The sequence below is a fragment of the Melanerpes formicivorus genome, unplaced genomic scaffold (assembly GCF_026170545.1).
Source record: "Melanerpes formicivorus ecotype bairdi unplaced genomic scaffold, bMelFor1.0.p_v2 SCAF_12, whole genome shotgun sequence".
Taxonomy (NCBI): domain Eukaryota; kingdom Metazoa; phylum Chordata; class Aves; order Piciformes; family Picidae; genus Melanerpes; species Melanerpes formicivorus.
The window spans coordinates 20,607,903-20,625,467 of NW_027142364.1; the positions used below are offsets into that span (position 1 = coordinate 20,607,903).

Sequence of the window (17,565 nt, forward strand, 5' to 3'; positions counted from 1 at the left end):
TCCACAGCGCCCCACAGCGGCCGCGCTGGAATAGAGCAGCCAGAGAAGTGACGGTCCGCCGGCCGCCAGGGGGCGCGACCGCCAGAGCCTCCCTTCCTGCTTTCCCGCGCCGGCGGCTGTGACGCGAGTGGGCGGGGGCCGGGCGAGGCGGCGGCGGGCGGAAGCGAGCGGTGCGGCGATGGAGCCGGAGTCGGTGTCGGGGCGCGGACCCATCAAGGGCATCCTCAAGAAGAGCGGCGGCAGGCTCTCGCCGGAAGGGCAGACCTCAGGGGCGCCGCCGCGGGCAGGCTCGGCCCGCGATGAGGACGAGCCCGAGCACGGGTAAGGAGCGGCGCCCAGCTGAAGCGGGGCCCCGCCGGGTGGTGGTGGGGCGGAGGCGGGTCCCAGCAGGGCTTCCCCTCCCGGCCCCGCTGCCCTCCTCCGCCCCGCTCGTCCGGGGTCTCCCCGGCGGCAGCTGCAGCGAGGGGGTTTCGGGGAGGACGTGAAGTGGGCAGGCGGGTCGGCGCCTCCTGCGCTGCGGCGGTCCCGGAGCGCCGTTCCCCGCGTCGGGGGCGGTTGGGCAGTGGAAGCAGCCGGCGGGGGCTGCGGTGCCGGCAGGGGCGGTGAAGAAGGGGGCTGCCGGGGCTGCGCACCTGAGCGGAGCCTGTGGGGGCTGCCCGAGCGGCTCCTGGCGTGGGTGGGGGTGGCTCTGAGCCCGCAGCGCAGCCCGGCCGCGGAAAGCCGCTGCGATTCCTCGCGGTTTACGAAATACTTGCAGGCGCAGTATTACTTCTGAATGCTCGTACAAAAAGGCAAGCAGAAAGGGTTTTCGGTGGCTGGAAGGATAGGTTCGGGAAATACGCTTTGCCACAGGAGACTTACTCTTAGCCTGAGTCGAGTCTTACTCAAAGATAACTTCTTTCTCTGCAACCAGAAGCGTGGCCCTGGGGAGAGGACCTCTCCTGGATCGAAACGCAAGGAAGATGTAGTCTCAGTTGTGCAAGATTGAGCTGTAAAGACCTCGCACCCGAGCGTGTGAATCGGGTGTGTGCTTTGTCTTTAGAATGAGCAGACAGTCCTGGTTTGATTGTAACACGCTCAGTGAGTGCCAATACGCGAGAAGTGGTCTTTAGCCAGCTGGCAGCTGCCCTTGGCCAGGAAGAATTCTTGCACTTTTCCTGCTATTAGCACCCAATACGCACTGCCTAACATTGCTCTGACACTCCGTTGCATCGTAAGTTGATTAGATGGAGTTGGATGATGGGTTGCACTCGATGATCTCGAAGGTCTCTTCCAACCTATTCTATTCTATTCTATGCTATTCTTCATAGTTTCATAGCTTCATTCAGGGTTGGAAGGGACCACAAGGATCATCTAGTTCCAACCCCCCTGCCATGGGCAGGGACACCCCACACTAGATCAGGCTGGACAGAGCCTCATCCAGCCTGCTCTTAAACACCCCCAGGGACGGGGCCTCGACCACCTCCTATTCTATTCTATTCTATTCTATTCTATTCTATTCTATTCTATTCTATTCTATTCTATTCTATTCTATGTTTGACCAGAACTCTCTGTTTCTAGGATTGCTTTGATGGTTTCCCTCATTTGGGACCTCACTCAGTATTGCAAGGAGAGAAGTAACGATAAAATAAACTGTCCCTGCAATTTGCTGTTTGGTGGTGAATTTTGACTTCCCCCCCGCCCCCCCAATTATGGTAATGTTCCTTTCCTCTTTGCCTACTTAAGTCATGGGCATAGTCTAAAGTCAGAAAGGTGAGAAAGCAAACCCAGGGTTTGTTATGTTGCCTGTGTTAGCTGCCCCTGCTTTGCAGGGAGAATGACTGCAGCTGAAGGAATGAGATGATGTTTTTCATAAAGGTGAGTGTAACTAGCAACGTGCTATGGTACAATTTGTTTCCCCTGTTCTTCAGTTTCAATATAAAGCAGCACAAGGTGTTTACTGCCACACCAGACATGAAGCAGAACCCAGTGTTTGCTAGCCTCTTCTGTAGCCACAATCCTTCGTAGCATCATCAGAAGTCGAGTGCAAACGGATGAGTGTAAGGTGTATTGGTTACAGCACACAGCAGGCTGCTGCGTGAAGCAGTGATAGTGGGCAGCAAGCCAGCTTCTGTTTCCTGTTTAGCAATGTGAGTCAATAAAGTCTATTAAATTAATGCTGAAATTGCCTTTGCAAGTTAAAGGCTGTTGGCTGAACATGCTGGCTGCATTAGAAGATTTCCTGGGAAGATCAATATAGAGTGTTTAAAGCTGGTCTGTGTGTGTGTGTTGGTTTTGATTGGTGGCACTTCATTGTCAGTGCTGTTTCTTTCTTCAGCGAAATAATTTGGTACTTAAGAGAGTGATAAGTAGTACAGCTCTGATTTTCCTTGGAGTTTAAACAGAAGTTTGTACATTCAGACATCTCTTCTCTTTGTGTGACTCCCTCAGTAGCTTCTCTGCTGATGTCTGATGTTGAAATGCAAGTCTGAATACCTTTAAAAATAGCTGCAGATGAAAGCGCTCGTTGTGTCAGCTGTCATCTTTTAAAGCAGCATGCTCAGGAGAGCTCTTCTGTGTTTGCATCATTGCTGGCCCTGCACATAGCTACTGATGGTAAAATTCTTTGGGAAACCTCCCTCATGAAAATGTGATGCAAGAAGGGAGCATATGAAATCAGGACACATAGAATAAAGCAGGTTGGAAGAGACCTTCAAGATCATCGCATCCAACCCATCAACCAATCCAACCCACCCAAACAACTAACCCATGGCACCAAGCACCCCATCAAGTCTCCTCCTGAACACCTCCAAAGATGGTGACTCCACCACCTCCCCAGGCAGCCCATTCCAATGGGCAATCACTCTCTCTGTATAGAACTTCTTCCTAACATCCAGTCTGAACCTCCCCTGGTACAGCCTGAGACTGTGTCCTCTTGTTCTGATGCTGGCTGCCTGGGAGAAGAGACCAACCTCTGCCTGGCTACAACCTCCCTTCAGGTAGTTGTAGAGAGCAATAAGGTCACCCCTGAGTCTCCTCTTCTCCAGGCTAAGCAAGCCCAGCTTCCTCAGCCTCTCCTCATAGGGCTTGTGTTCCAAACCCTTCCCCAGCTTTGTTGCCCTTCTCTGGACTCGTTCCAGCAAGTCAACCTCCTTCCTAAACTGAGGGGCCCAGAACTGGACACAGGACTGGAACTGCATCCTGAGAGCTGACCTGGTGGTTTAATGGTAGATACATTCCTGTGTTTGTTTGGTTTTGCCTTGAGGCTCCTGTAGGACCTGATCTAATGTTTTACCAAGTATCTAAGTACACCTCTGTCTGTATGCACCCAAGAACCAGCATTGGAACAAGCAAGAGAAGAGTCTGCCATGGTAGGAGCAACTGAGGTGTGAGAGGTGTTCTTTGACTCATACTGCGACAGAGATGTCTTGTCTGTCAAGGTGTGGTGTCAAAATAAATGATTATGTGTACTTGAGGATGTGAGAGAATACAAATGAGAGCTGCTGAGAGATTTTTTTCCAAATCTCATTTTCCTGATGAAGGTTAGATTGCCTCTTTCTTCATCTGAGGGCATGTCAGAAAGCATTTTCTTGTGATGGTCTTAAGGTCTATTATTATTGTTATGCTCCTCAGGCATGCCTGAACATGCTAAATTGGAGACAGTCAAGGAAGGTGTAGGGTTTTGTTGCACTTAGTCACTCTCCTGTGATGGCTTTTTGCATGGAAGGGTGAAATAAAATGTTTGTCTGCTTACCTCATTCTTTTTTTTTCCCTGGCTGGATTTAAATGGTGCTCTGGGAGGTGTTCCACTTCCAAGGCTTTTACTGTTGGCAGCTGAGTTTAAGAAAAATGAATGTAAAAACCTAAAGCACTGAAAGCCTCCTCAGTCTTGTCTGGCAAGTTAGTGACTTGCTGGCTGTGGGCTAACTATGAGAGCAGTGTATGTCAGGAATACATGTATGGCCAGAGAAGGGCAACAAAGCTGGGCAGGGGTTTGGAGCACAGCCCTGTGAGGAGAGACTGAGGGAGCTGGGGTTGCTTAGCCTGGAGAAGAGGAGGCTCAGGGGTGACCTCATTGCTCTCTACAGCTACCTGAAGGGAGGTTGTAGCCAGGTGAGGGCTGGTCTCTTCCCCCAGGCAACCAGCACCAGAACAAGAGGACACAGCCTCAAGCTGCACCAGGGGAGGTTTAAACTGGATGTTAGGAAGAAGTTCTTCATAGAGAGAGTGATTGGCCATTGGAATGTGCTGCCCAGGGAGGTGGTGGAGTCCCCATCATTGGAGGTGTTTAGGAGGAGACTTGATGGGGTGCTTGGTGCCATGGTTTAGTTGATTAGATGGTGCTGGATGATGGGTTGGACTTGATGATCTTGAAGGTCTCTTCCAACCTGGCTTATTCTATTCTGTGAGATATTTCTAAGGTTGCCAGTATTATTATTAGGTATTGAGTTGTGAGCTCAGGCATTAAACCTTGATGTGGTGAACACAAAGCATGTGATGGGAGTTTGTCCCAGTTGTCATAATTCCTCTCCAGCTAAGCTTTGTCTCTGTACAGGGGCTGCATACCGTGGTCCAACTGCTGTCGCTACTAGAAATTCTCCTGGTTTCAGTATGTAGCCATATGATCATCTTATGTTAGTCACAGAGGAACTGTAAGCAGGTGTTTGGCTGGGGTTTTTCCAGCTCCTAAATAGATAGGTTTGAATAACTGGTGTTCCTAGAGTGGAGCTCTTGCTTTGTCATCCTGAAGCTCATGAGTCTCTGGCCTGCCAGAGCAGGCAGTGAGTGGAGCCGGCAGTGTGACTCACGTGCTGCCCGCTTCGATTGCAGTCCTGGCCTTGCAGTTCGGCCAGAATGACTAAAGAGCTCCCAAGCATCAAACAGGAGAGTTTGACATTGGTTGCTGTATGCTAAGGGGATGAAGTTCACCTGATTTGTACTGGTTTCTGGCAGGTAAGGCTGTGATGCCAGGGATTCAGCATCGACTCCCACATCTGGGTTTTTTTTAGTGCCTGAGTGTTTTTCCCATCATAGTATTCAGTGCCCTCTGTGAAAGTCTGGTCTGTGCTTGGCGTTTTGCTTCATCAGTTTTGTTTTACAGATAGCATTCTGCTCCAGAGCAGCTGTGTTACTGAGATTGACTGTGATTGTTCAAATTCATTGGAATTATCTGTGTTTAAGTAGGTGTCTTCTAGCTGCCTGTCCCTCCCTCTTTCCCCACCCCCCCTTAAAAACAAGAAAGAAAAACCCCAACAAAGCCCTGTGGCATTTGCTTCCTCAAATAATTTGCAACAGGAATATGTTAACATGTAAGGTAATATTAAGTAGTGGAATTAGTTTCCCAAAGATACACTTCTTGGTTCAGTCTAAGGGGAAGATCATAGTATCCTAGTATCAGTCAGGGTTGGAAGGGACCACAAGGATCATCTAGTTCCAACCCCCCTGCCATGGGCAGGGACACCCCACACTACATCAGCCTGGCCACAGCCTCAGCCAGCCTGGGCTTAAACACCTCCAGGAACGGGGCCTCGACCACCTCCCTGGACAACCCATTCCAGGGCTTCACCACTCTCATGGTGAAGAACTTCCTCCCCACCTCCAGCTTCATTCCATTCCCCCTAGTCCTATCACTACCTGGTATCCTGAGAAGTTCTTCCCCTGCCTTCCTGTAGGCCCCCTTCAGATCCTGGAAGGCCACAATTAGGTCACCTGGGAGCCTTCTCTTCTGCAGACTGAACAGCCCCAACTCCTTCAGTCTGTCCTCAGACTGATCACCTCCTATGAAGCAGAACAAATGAAATTTGGTAGCTCCTGTTGATTAAACATTTGCATGGCTGTTAGATCTGTGGAGGGGTAACTTCCTCTGGCCCCAGGGCAGTTGCTTTCCTTGTGTCTTACTTTGTCAAGCTGTGTGGGCTTTTATTGCTGCAAATGCACATGGAATGGAATATTTGCTGATTAGCCGAGGAAGTTCTAAGCAATGTAACGTCATTGGTGCTGGCTGCAAAATGTGAAACTCTTGGCTTGGTTACAGCAGCAAATCAGTTCTGGTTTATCGTTTAGCATGACAAAGGCAGTATTAGTAACCAGCTTGTTCAGTGTTAATTGTTTGACTGCAGGAAGCTCCTTGTTGTGTAACAGTTTGACCAACAATCACAGCAGCTCGCTGAGCAGAGGTGAGGTGGAAGCTATTTGGTCTTGCTGTGTTGTTGTGGGGTTTAATAAGAGGAAGAATGATTTCACAGGAACTTGTGAAAGAAGAGACAACTTGGGGGTCAGGGATTCAACATAGTATCTTGAAAAAATATGATGCATGTATATAAAAACAGAGAGGTTTTGTGACTTGTTAGGGAAATCAAGCTGCACTGATTATTTGTCATGACTTAACTGGAGTATGTGTGGAAAAGTATTTAACAGCCATACTTTGAACATACCTATGTGTCATACCATGCTGAAAGTGTAGTGCACTGCCTCCTGAGCAGAACAAATTGGTTTTAGACTAGAAGCAAACTTCACTTTGTTGCTCTTATTTCAGTAAAAAATCCCAGAAGTGGGATGAAATGAACATCCTGGCCACGTACCACCCGGCAGACAAAGATTATGGCAAGATGAAAATAGATGAGCCAAGTACTCCTTATCACAGGTAAGCTTGACAAACTGCTGTCCTAGAGATGGAACAGTAGTTTTACAGCAAAAATGACTTGGATTGTTGATTATTTACAGTAGCTGGTTGCCTGACAGACTGTGCAGGCTTCCTGGATATGTGGCATGTATTCAGATTGACCAAGCTTCTCGATAAAGGCTTCTAGCTGTTGAGGAGAACTGTCAAAAAGGACAAAGTGAAGTTTTAGAAGGCTTATGTCTCATAGGCTTTAGGGTTTTAATAGAGTAAATGTAATGTACACTGCACTTGTTAGGCTACACCTTGAGTCCTGTGTCCAGTTCTGGGCCCCTCAGTTTAGGAAAGATGTTGAGTTGCTGGAAGGTATCCAGAGAAGGGCAACAAAGCTGGGGAGGGGTTTGGAGCACAAAGCCCTATGAGGAGAGGCTGAGGGAGCTGGGGTTGCTTAGCCTGGAGAAGAGGAGGCTCAGGGCAGACCACCTTGCTCTCTACAGCTACCTGAAGGGAGGTTGTAGCCAGGAGGGGGTTGGTCTCTTCTCCCAGACAACCAGCCCCAGAACAAGAGGACACAGTCTCAAGCTGCACCAGGGGAGGTTCAGACTGGATGTTAGGAAGGAGTTCTTCATAGAGAGAGTGATTGGCCATTGGAATGTGCTGCCCAGGGAGGTGGTGGAGTCCCCATCATTGGAGGTGTTTAGGAGAAGACTTGATAGGGTGCTTGGTTGCATGGGTTAGTTGATTGGGTGGTGTTGGATGATGGGTTGGACATGATCATCTTGAAGTTCTCTTCCAACCTGGTCTGTTCTATCTACTTTTTTCAGTAAATGCATGCTGGAATAGAAAGTTGCCATAGCAATATTTACATTAGATTTGGAGTTTTAAAAGTATGAAAGGAGTCTTAATTCACTGTTGTAAAGTTTTGACTGTTGTTCTATCAAGCAAATTTCAAGCAGCAAATTATTGATGGAAGTTACTTCTTTCTTTGCCCTCCCAGCATGGTAGGAGATGATGATGAGGATGCAGTGAGTGATTCAGAATCAAATGAGCCCTTAAAAGCAGATGTCTTGAGTAAAAAGTAAGTATTGTCATAGGAAATTGTCTACATGTTCAAGTAACTCTCTCATTTTCATGGAAAGGTGTTGCTGCTTTCTCTGGAAGCCAGATTTGTGCTGTTGTCAAATCCAGTAGTTATGGGTGTTTGATAGTGCCACTGGTAACTGACACCTCCTGCATGTCATTATTGCACATAAATATGGCAAAAGTAAAGAACAGAGCATGAGTGTTCTGAAATCTCCAAAAACCTTGCTGTTATCAGTATCTTGTATTGCATGATTCACATAGGCTGGCAGCAGCAGCTGAAGGTGAAGGACCCAAGGTAATAGCAAGGCAAGAGCAAAGCAGTGAGGAGGAGGAAGAGGATGACGAGCTAACACCTGAAGAACGAGGTAGGCATAAGCTGCTTTGGTTTGGTTTTGAGTTTGGGTTTTGTTGGTTGGTTTTTTGTTTTCCTCCAAATAGTTAAAAGCTTTCAGTAAGAGATACATGGGAAGAAAAATAAGTAAGAAAAATGTTTGTAATTTGAAAATGGAGATAAATAGTCTCTGAAGGGTAAGTAGAAGATTAAACAAATATGGTGTTTGTTACTATCTAGTGTGAGATCGACATATAAACAGGAATTTGCTGTTCCTGGTTCCTCCCTCCTCCATACCAACTTAAGATGTTGGAATGCTTCTTCTTAAGCCTGGAAGTCTCAAATCAGAAGCTGTTCTGGTTTGGGGTGAGGGAGTGGTTCTATCTCAACACATTTCAGGTAGACTTAGCAAACATTCAGTGAGTACTGCTGTGATTAAGCTGCTACTAATTGCTTGCTAACAACCAATGCTATTTCTGTTGTGTCCAAAGCCACTGGTAGATGGATCAAGCAGGTAATCTGCATTTGTTTCAAAGCAAATTGCATCTGCAGTGAAGATGTTGCTTTGTGGTAGCTTGGGCTAGAACATGTTGAGGAAACAGTCAAACAGCAATGCTTCTAAGGTTTTGGGCTTGGTTTATCTAGCTGCTGCTTCTCGTCTTTCCTGGCAACAACTTTGAGCACATAACCTTCCTGTTCTTTGGAGAATATTGCTGTTTCCTTTGAGGGGGGGAAAAAAATGTTGGGGCTGCCAATAAGCAAAGTTTCCTTAGACCATATAGATGAAACTTTAGGCTTCAGGCTGTGGGGAAAGCAGAAAGTATTTTCTTCTCCATGTGGTAAATATCTCTCATAGCTGGCTCCTTGGTAGCTAGCCAGGAGTCAAGCCAGACATCTGCAAAAGTTCATCTTGATCCCACCAGTAAGTCTCAATTTGTCCTTAAGTTTACTTGGAAACGAGACTTGAGAAACTTTGGAATGCAGTGTGCTGTTACTAGCTGCTTCTCTTGATGCACACTTGCTCTTAAATTGCAGACAGGTTCTTTTAAAAGTGCTCCAGCCATTCCAGTCCACTAATTACTCTCCTTTTTGTAAGTCAAGCTCACTTAAAAGAACACTCCACTGCTTGAAGAAAATAATCTTAATTCAGTGGTTGGTTGGTCATCTAACCAATGGACTTTGGAGGTAGCAATACATTTGACTTAGGAAGCAGTTAGTGCCTCTCTGAAGAGGGAGTAAGTAGATGGTTTTTTTGAAGGGAAGAAATAAATGTTTGCATTTGTTTGTCCACAGAGAAAAAGAAACAGTTTGAGATGAAGAGAAAAATGCACTATAATGAGGGGAGAAACATCAAACTGGCAAGGCAGCTCATCGCAAAAGAGCTGCATGGTGAAGAGGAGGAGGATGATGAAGATGAAGAGATGCATGATGCTGCAGGTACAGAAGCAATGAATACAGAAGCTGCTGAACACAGTGAGCAATGACTAAACAAAGCATGTTTATGTACTGGTGGCCCTTTCATCTGTTGGGAAATGAAGACACTGAAGTGTGGGAGTGACTGGAAGGGGCTGTGTGTGCGTATGGCTCTGTGTGCTGTACTGCACGTCGTCCTGGTAGGTAGATTTGTAGCATAGTACCAAACCCACCAGTACTCCTAAAAGCCTGTGGGTTTGTGTTTCTTGTGACAAACTTTATACTGTTTCCCCAGCATAAGCCACTCTTGCTAGTGAAGTTGCCAGTATTTTTCAAGGAGGAGTTGTCTTGTCCAGAGCACTTGAAGCTGTGCCCACATGGGAGCGCCTGGTCTTATGGTTTAGTTCCCATTCTGCTCCCAAGCCACCCTGTAGCGGGAAACTGGCATGAATGCTTCCTGTCTCTTGAGAGAAGTGTATCTAACTGCCCCAGAAAGAATCTCTGCCTGTCTTGCTGTAATGTAAAACTGCTGTTAGGACTTCAGAATGCACTTGGTCCTGAAGCAGCAATGTTCACTTCTATAGTATGGGATAAAACCATCAGCTTGGCTTTTACTGCAGGTACCGGAAGAAAATCTGAGACTTCTGACTGGGAGTTGTTTCTGGAACTTGCTTCAGGGCTGTCTCTTGATGGGAAACTCACAAAACTACAGGAGCTGACACCTTCTGTTTATCTTTAAGCTTCTCTCTGGGTGAAAAGGGTAGATAACTGTCCCTAATTTTTGTGGTGGCTTGGTGAATAACTACAGCTGTTCACCACCCAGCTCTGTTTAACAGCACTTGAAACAAGTTTTTGGCATTGAAAAGGTAGACATCTGTTGCTCATGAGACTAGTGGCAATGAAGTCTAAGCCTCACTCATCTATTGCTTGGCAAAGCTATGAGTTATTAGCACAGCCTTCAGATTTGGGAAGATGCTGCATGGGTTTAACTTGGTTCACATTTGCTTTTCAGAATCATGTGAACTGGGAAGACTTCTAAAATCAGTTTAAATTGCACATAATAAAGATGACTTGCCTGGTTACCTGGTTTTGAACTCTAGCACATTTCAGTCCTATTCTTTATTATGGGTGGGCTAATGCCTTCATAATTGCTCCAAAAGGGTCTTTTGCTCTATGTTTGAGACCCATTAATGGACTGCCTTTATCCAGTAACTTAACATAGGCCTTATAATGGCTGTTTACTAGACCTTCACTCTCCAGGGGAAAGGAGGGCTCCAATAGGCAACCTTAGGACCTTTCTCCATGGCTTGAAGCTGCCATCTCTCTGCACTCTGCTGTAAAACAGAGGCAACTCCGCTCCCCAGCTGCATTCACCAGTGGAAGGAAGGCACACCTTTGCAGCATTTTTCCATCTCTGTTGTTGAAGTCCATTCCACCTTGCCTCATAACCAGCTTCAGAGCCACAACTGGTAACTATCAATTTTAGACTGCTCATGGCCAATAGATTCTATCAATGTAACTCCAGTAACTAACTGGTTCACCTTCACACTGTGGCATATAGAACTACTTTCCATTAACTGGATGCAGCTCTTAAATCTTCACTTCTTGTTTTGTATGATTCTGCTTAACAAACCCTGATGCTTCATTATCCCCTAATCTCTGCCTCAACTATGATAGCTTTCAGTCTCTGTACTTACCAGCTTGTCTGAGGTTAAGTACTGGTCTCAGTTTTGTAGCAGGTGGTGAACTGGACAGCCTCAAACTGATCATGTTTGATTCTTCATGCAGGGCTGGTCAAAGGATGATGGAATATGGACAAAGTTGTTAAACCTTTACACAGAATACATACATAGACTAAACCAGGTTGGAAGAGACCTCTGTCTTCTGCCACTGCCCGTGTTTTATGACATTCCTACACTGAGCTGATATATGTTCAGCAACACAGCTGTGTTAACATCAACACAAAGAAGTTAATACAGCAAAACTTGGACATCTCTTTATCACTTACCTCTATTCTTAGGGCACAGAAGAATCCCCTTATAAATGTTAATTAAAGAGGTATTACAGCTAGAGGATATTTCTCAAATAGCTGGTTTTAACAGCTGCTAGTTGGGGTTTTGCTAGTCTATGCTTTGGTCACATAAGCAATTGGGTATTTCAAACAGTGTTTCAATTTGATTGTTTTCTTCATGAAAGTGGATCAAAGTGCTGTTAATATTCTTGTTCCTCAGATTCCCCTATTAGGACTGGAAGCATGTGGAAAGATTATTTATCTGGATAGCTTTCAAGGAGCTCTTCAAAGTGCTTTCTTCTAGAGCAAAGCCCAGAGTTTTCTTAACTCAGTGTATGGGGTGATGCAGGAACTGCTTTTTGTGATGGCTTTTATCAGCATCCCTGTTAAACTCATTAACAGCTCAGCCACTGGCTTTAACCACCAAGGAAATGTCCTTTTCTGCATGTTGCAGTGTAGCTAAAGTTTGATCATTTCTTCCCTTCAACTTCAGTTCTTCTGAAGTTAAGGAGATCCTCTGGCTACCACTCACTTATTATGTCTGAAACTATCAATCTTTGTCAGCCTTTTATTCCTGTGGAATAATGTGACTTCTGCAGTAGTGATGATCATACCAGGTAAATATGTGACAGAAGAGTAATTTTTTTTAGTGGCCTGCTGTGACTCTAGGGCTCCAGTGGATCTTGGGTTGTTTTTCAGGCAATTTGTGACCCTCTTCTCACTTGGAACTTTTATTTCATTATTTTTTTATCCATAAAGGTGCCTTAAAGGTTCTATGCTTCTCTTGTCCAGTGCTCCTATCCACCCTCTAATCCTGTCTGTCTGTATTTGAGTAAAACTAACAGTACTCTTCTAATCTCTGCAATCTCCTTTTGAAGAAGGGGCTAAAGACTTAGGTTTTTAAGAAGGCTTCTGTTGGATACCACCAGATCTGCTAATCTGAGTTGCCTTTCTTGGTTACAGACTGAGATTTGCTGATTGAAATGAAGATGGCCAGTCCAGACAGTGATGGTGAGAACTGTTTGCATATTTTTGCCCTTGTCTTTGTTGTGGGCTACTAAGTGTTTTAAGTGGAAGGGTCATTCCTTTCTTGCCTCAAGTAGCTGTACCTTTTTGGCTATGGATTCTAGCAGCCAAGGTTTTGGGTGGAAGATCAAGTTGTTACAGACTGCCCTAGGATTGCTTGCTTCAGCATTTCAGTTTCGCTGGAACTTCTCTAGCTACTCCCCATTTATGACTCCATGAATGATGTAAATAGACTTTGCCAGCATCTTTTGGTTCCCCACTATTTATTTGACAGTGTTCTGTGTGTGGTATCTCCTATGGGAAGGTTTGGGATTCAAGAGCCAAATGGTACAGCATATAGCAGATTAACATGCAAGCTATTTATGAGATGTGTTAAGCAGTTTCAAAAGGGATTATTTAAGTCTTGCAGCCTTTTATTTCCCCTTCCTCTTTGTCAAGTGTTGACCTGTTAATCTAGATTTCAGTATGTTATTGCCTGTACTTTCCCAGTCTTTGGAAGAAGAGAGGTGGTGTTTGGAGTCAGTGGTTGGTTTCTGACTAAGGCAGTACTGACGTGGAGGGAAATGCTCTTACACTGGAGATGTGTGAACTTGAACTTTGCGTTTGACTGTCGCTTCTCTCTCCCATCGGGACTGGATGTTTTGTGGAGAAGATGAAAGTTCCCTCCAACTCCTCTCTTAAAACCACACCCACTCTTGCTCTTCTGGCTTGTTTCAAACTTTTGGTCCTTTACAGTTGCATGAAGAGTGCTTGTGCCGCTGGCCCCTGAGGAAAAACACCCAACCACGAGCAAATCCACATCAGGACTGTAAAGATGAGCTGAGTTTAGTCTCTGGCTGTTCTTTATATAAAGTTAACTGCTGATGATCTCCTACTAATTTGGGGTGGGCAACATGCATACTGAAACCTAGTGGTCTAAACTGTCCTGTGTCTGTACAGCTTCCAGCAGCTGCTTTTGTAAAATGAAAGTTGTTTGGAAGAACAGAAGGGAAACTGCCTAATTCAGATGCTTGTTTACAGTGTGGTTGTATAGCCCTGTGAAGAGGGATTCTGAACCTCCCAAATGACTGTAAACAACTCCCCACTCTGTGGAATTTGACTGGTTAATGGTTTCAGCATTCAGAGTAGTTCCTGGGTTTTATTACACAAATGAAGTGTACACTTAAGCTTTGGCTTGGTTATGGAACACAGTGTATATCTTAACTTTGATCTGAATTTGATATGTTGCAAAAATCCATAGAATTATATGGATCTATTTTAAAGTGTCTTTTTGTTCACTGTACATGTGAAGTTTGAATAAAGGAATGAAAGTTATTTTACAGTTACATGCATTCTCAAGTGTGAGCTTTCATGAAATCTCAGACTGAGAGTGAGTAAGGCAATAGGATGCTTTTCTTTGATAGATTTATACAGAAGTCACTAGAAGGGATGCATTGCCAAAGATACTGATGAGTTGTGCTAAGTGGATGTTGTAGAGTGCCTTTCCCAGCTGTCTCCTCTCCTTAGCAAGTAACAGGGCTGTCAGTTGTCTGATACTGAGTTTTCTAAGGACCTGAACTGGGATCAATAGCATTTTTTCACAAGGAGGAGTTGAACTCTTGATTCAGTCCAGTGTGGTGATGCTAATTTTTCTATGTAGAGAACGCTGTTTCTCTTTGTGTAAGACACAGTGACTTTCATAGAATAAACAAGGGTGAGGAATGTTTAGATACTTCTGACTCCTGAAGTCACTTAGTAGAGCTTTAAGTTTGGGCCCTAAAACAGGGATTCAAAACTTGAAGTCTGCATCCTTTATAGACCAGCTTGCAGTATTGAAATGTCTGCACCAACCTCTATTTCAGCTGGACCAGCTGTTGGCCTGGTCTGCCCCAGCCAGGGCAGTGAAGTCCAGGGCTGAGAGTGGCAGGACTCAGCAAAGCTGGACTATGAATGGGTCAGGCTTTGACAGGTGGATGTGGGTAGCGCAGGCATCTTCTGCAGTGCTGCAGAACCAATCACTTGTACTTTTTGCTAAGTCCAAGTGGGTACTTAGTACCTGCAATCAAGGCAGAATCCATCAGAAGCAGCTCTCACATGAGCTGATGCTCTGCTTTCTTTCATCCTAGGCTGTATCCAAGAACTCATTTTCATTTTGGAGCTCAGCACCAGGCACTTTGTACCCTACAATACCTGCAAAACGTTTTAACATTAAACCCCCAAGTTTGCTAACTTCCAGTAAAGACCTGGCCTCTAATGGCTTCCCAAGTCCTGGATGAAATGGCTATGAAGCTTTGAGGGAGGTAGAGTGGACATAAATGCATGAAGATGGTTTTAAGATGAACCTCAGGATGTACAGTAGGGCCTTTCATCAGTCAGATACTTTTCAGTTGTCTGGGTGATCTCCCTTTTTCTGCACCACCAAGCCCCCAAGTTTTAGTTAGATGCTACTTGGGAACTTGTACTGGTTTCAATTATGGGTTTTATTAAAGGCTTTGTTCTTCATTCTCTTCAGTGCCAGCAAAAATACTGCTTGTGTTTCTTCACATCACTTACCGGGAGGGCTTCCAACCAAAAGGTTGGTGTTTATCCAGGCTTACACCCTCTTGCATTTTGAAAGCTCAAGTAGGCAAATTTACTTTGCAGTAACTACACATAGCTCCCTGTAGCTTTTCTTCTGCAAAGGGATGCCTGATTACCTTCTAGTCTGGAAATACCAGTTACAGATTCTTGCTGGATGGAGACAAGAGAAGAAAGGCCTTTTTCACATATAATGGGGGCTTAGCTTGTATCACATGTACATTTTGGGGTGCATGTGGTAAAGGCTTATACATACAGTAGAGTGGTGTAAGGAGGAGACAAAAGACACCCAGCCCTTACTAACGTGGACATGGAACTCCACAGCATCAGCACGGTGAAGCTTCTTGCACAGGTTAAGTCTTCAAGCTGCATCCTGTTCAGAGAAATTATTTTCAGTAGGCTTCCAGTAGGAAGAGCACTTGCAAGTGAGAGCCTTAACTTCATCTTCAAAGGTTTGGGGGTTTTCTGTCCTTACAGATTCTTTCACACCAAGTTGTACACAGTTAAGGGGAAGTGCAAGTATTTTTTCTGAAAGCTCCCTCTCTTGTGTTGAACTTGTGTACCTTACCACAACTCTTTGTTTCTGTAACATGCTTATTGTGGTGTTTATGATGATACCACCTCACAAATGTAATCATTGTTTGCAACCAGTGTTAAGTGTCACAACACAAATAAAACCATTGTTTTCCTTACTGCCTTGTGGCACTCATACTGGATGTATTGGGTTGACTTTGTTTTAGAAGAAACTAGCAGCTGCTGTGAAGCTTGCAGGTGTGTTCATGAGCTCTTAAATAAACACTGCAATTTCCTCCTCCCTGTAAATGAGGAAGCACTCTTCAGGGTAACTTTGATATACATCAGCTTGCCCCTGCTTTCAGATTTTGTGGTTGCTGGGCTACCTCGACGGGAGAGAGTAGATTTAGCAGTTTGGATCATGAATTCAAAACAGCAGCACCACACAAAAGGTTGAATTTTTCCTAGTGAGCTTGCTCACCCCCTGCAGTCTTCACACCTTCCACCCCTCAAGTGTCCCATCACCTCCACCTACCTTCATCTCCTTTGTTGGTTTTTTTTCTTTATCCATTTCCCTTATTTTCTCTCTCCCTAACTTCTTTGTTTGGTCTCACAAGGAAAAACAAGTCAACATAGAAAGATCACAGTATCACTAAGGTTGGAAGAGACCTCGAGGATCATCGAGTCCAACCTGTCACCACAGACCTCATGACTAAACCATGGCACCAAGTGCCACATCCAGTCCCCTCTTGAACACCTCCAGGGATGGCGACTCCACCACCTCCCTGGGCAGCACATTCCAATGACAAATGACTCTCTTGGTGAAGAACTTTCTCCTCACCTCCAGCCTAAACTTCCCCTGGCACAGCTTGAGACTGTCCCCCCTTGTTCTGGTTGCCTGGGAAAAAGAGACCAACCCCTTCCTGGTCACAACCCCCTTTCAGGTAGTTGTAGAGGGCAATGAGGTCTCCCCTGAGCCTCCTCTTCTCCAGGCTAAGCAACCCCAGCTCCCTCAGCCTCTCCTCACAGGGCTGTGCTCAAGGCCACTCCCCAGCCTCATTGCCCTTCTCTGGACACATTCAAGTGTCTCAATGTCCTTCTTAACCTGAGGGGCCCAGAACTGGACACAGGACTCAAAATGAAGGAGAACATAACATTTCTTTCCTTTACAAGAAGTTGAATGCCTGCTCTACCCTTACTGTCCCTCTCTCACGATGTCTTTTCACAGGAGCCAAGGGAAGCTTTTTGTTGCAGCAAGTTCAGGGTTTGAGGCCAATTTTTGTATTTCTTTAAAGTGTCAGTTCCAAATATGCATTACAGAGATATGACACTGTATTTGTGTGTCCTATCCCTCACCCAAACTAAACTACTGCTAGTCTGGCTAGGGGGTCCACAGTGCCACACTTGCAGTGAAAATGCAGCGTTAGAAACTTTTGTACCATTTGGGCAGCGTTTCTGTTGTGAAATCCACGTGCAAGTCCAGCTCTTAGGTTTTTGTTTGGGATTTTTTGTGGAATAGTTTTACTTCCCTAGGAGCAGTTGGTGTTAGTCATTTTCCATTACTCAGTGCTTTCGAGTGATTACTCAGTGCTGACCACAAAGAGCCTTGTTTAATCCTACCGCTCAGAAAGACGACTGGGGGGTGTGGGAACAGGCTCAGTGGGAGCAGGGTAGGGTGGTTCCTCAAACTCTCAGAAGAGCAGAATGAAGAGCATCAACTCCAGTTTCCCAGCTGGGTGTCCCTGTAACTGCAGGCCAGAGAGCAGTGTCACTTGAAGTTAGTCTGTCCTTGCCAAGTGTAACTTCTCTGTCACTGCCTTTGAGGATAAGCACAGGTGTCTGCTGCTTTTTTGCCTTTGTCATGTTTACATCTGGGAACCCTGAGCAGCCTTTCCTCTTAAGGGATCAGAAATCTACACTGTCCTGCAGTCCTTTGCTACAAGGTGAGTGAGGACCAACAACCCAACCAGCACTTTATCTGTCTTGAAAAGCCGTCCAAGAGTATTCCCAAGTCAACCATTCTGTACAAAACCC

At 45.5% G+C, this 17,565-nt stretch overlaps 1 protein-coding gene across 13 annotated transcripts; it reads left to right on the forward strand.

Annotated features, from left to right (window-relative positions):
- The first annotated feature begins 142 nt into the window (after positions 1-142).
- Positions 143-15,727, forward strand: PPP1R2 (protein phosphatase 1 regulatory inhibitor subunit 2). Of its 13 annotated transcripts, none has more exons than XM_068145617.1 (7): positions 143-321; positions 6,515-6,622; positions 7,596-7,676; positions 7,943-8,046; positions 9,306-9,485; positions 12,400-12,447; positions 12,920-15,727. In XM_068145617.1, exons 1-6 carry the CDS (start codon positions 179-181, stop codon positions 12,402-12,404), a joined length of 621 nt encoding a protein of 206 aa, XP_068001718.1. In that variant the 5' UTR covers positions 143-178; the 3' UTR covers positions 12,405-12,447; positions 12,920-15,727. The 13 variants fall into 13 exon arrangements, with proteins under 13 accessions (XP_068001718.1, XP_068001719.1, XP_068001720.1 ...); XM_068145618.1 differs by having other exon boundaries at positions 12,952-15,727; XM_068145619.1 differs by having other exon boundaries at positions 13,115-15,727.
- The last annotated feature ends 1,838 nt before the right edge of the window (positions 15,728-17,565 follow it).

Coding starts and splice junctions, on each gene's coding strand:
- PPP1R2 (XM_068145612.1), top strand. CDS start 179: ATGGAGCCGGAGTCGGTGTCGGGGCGCGGACCCATCAAGGGCATCCTC. Junction 322..6,514: donor GAGGACGAGCCCGAGCACGG/GTAAGGAGCGGC, acceptor CTCTTATTTCAG/TAAAAAATCCCAGAAGTGGG. Junction 8,047..9,305: donor GCTAACACCTGAAGAACGAG/GTAGGCATAAGC, acceptor GTTTGTCCACAG/AGAAAAAGAAACAGTTTGAG.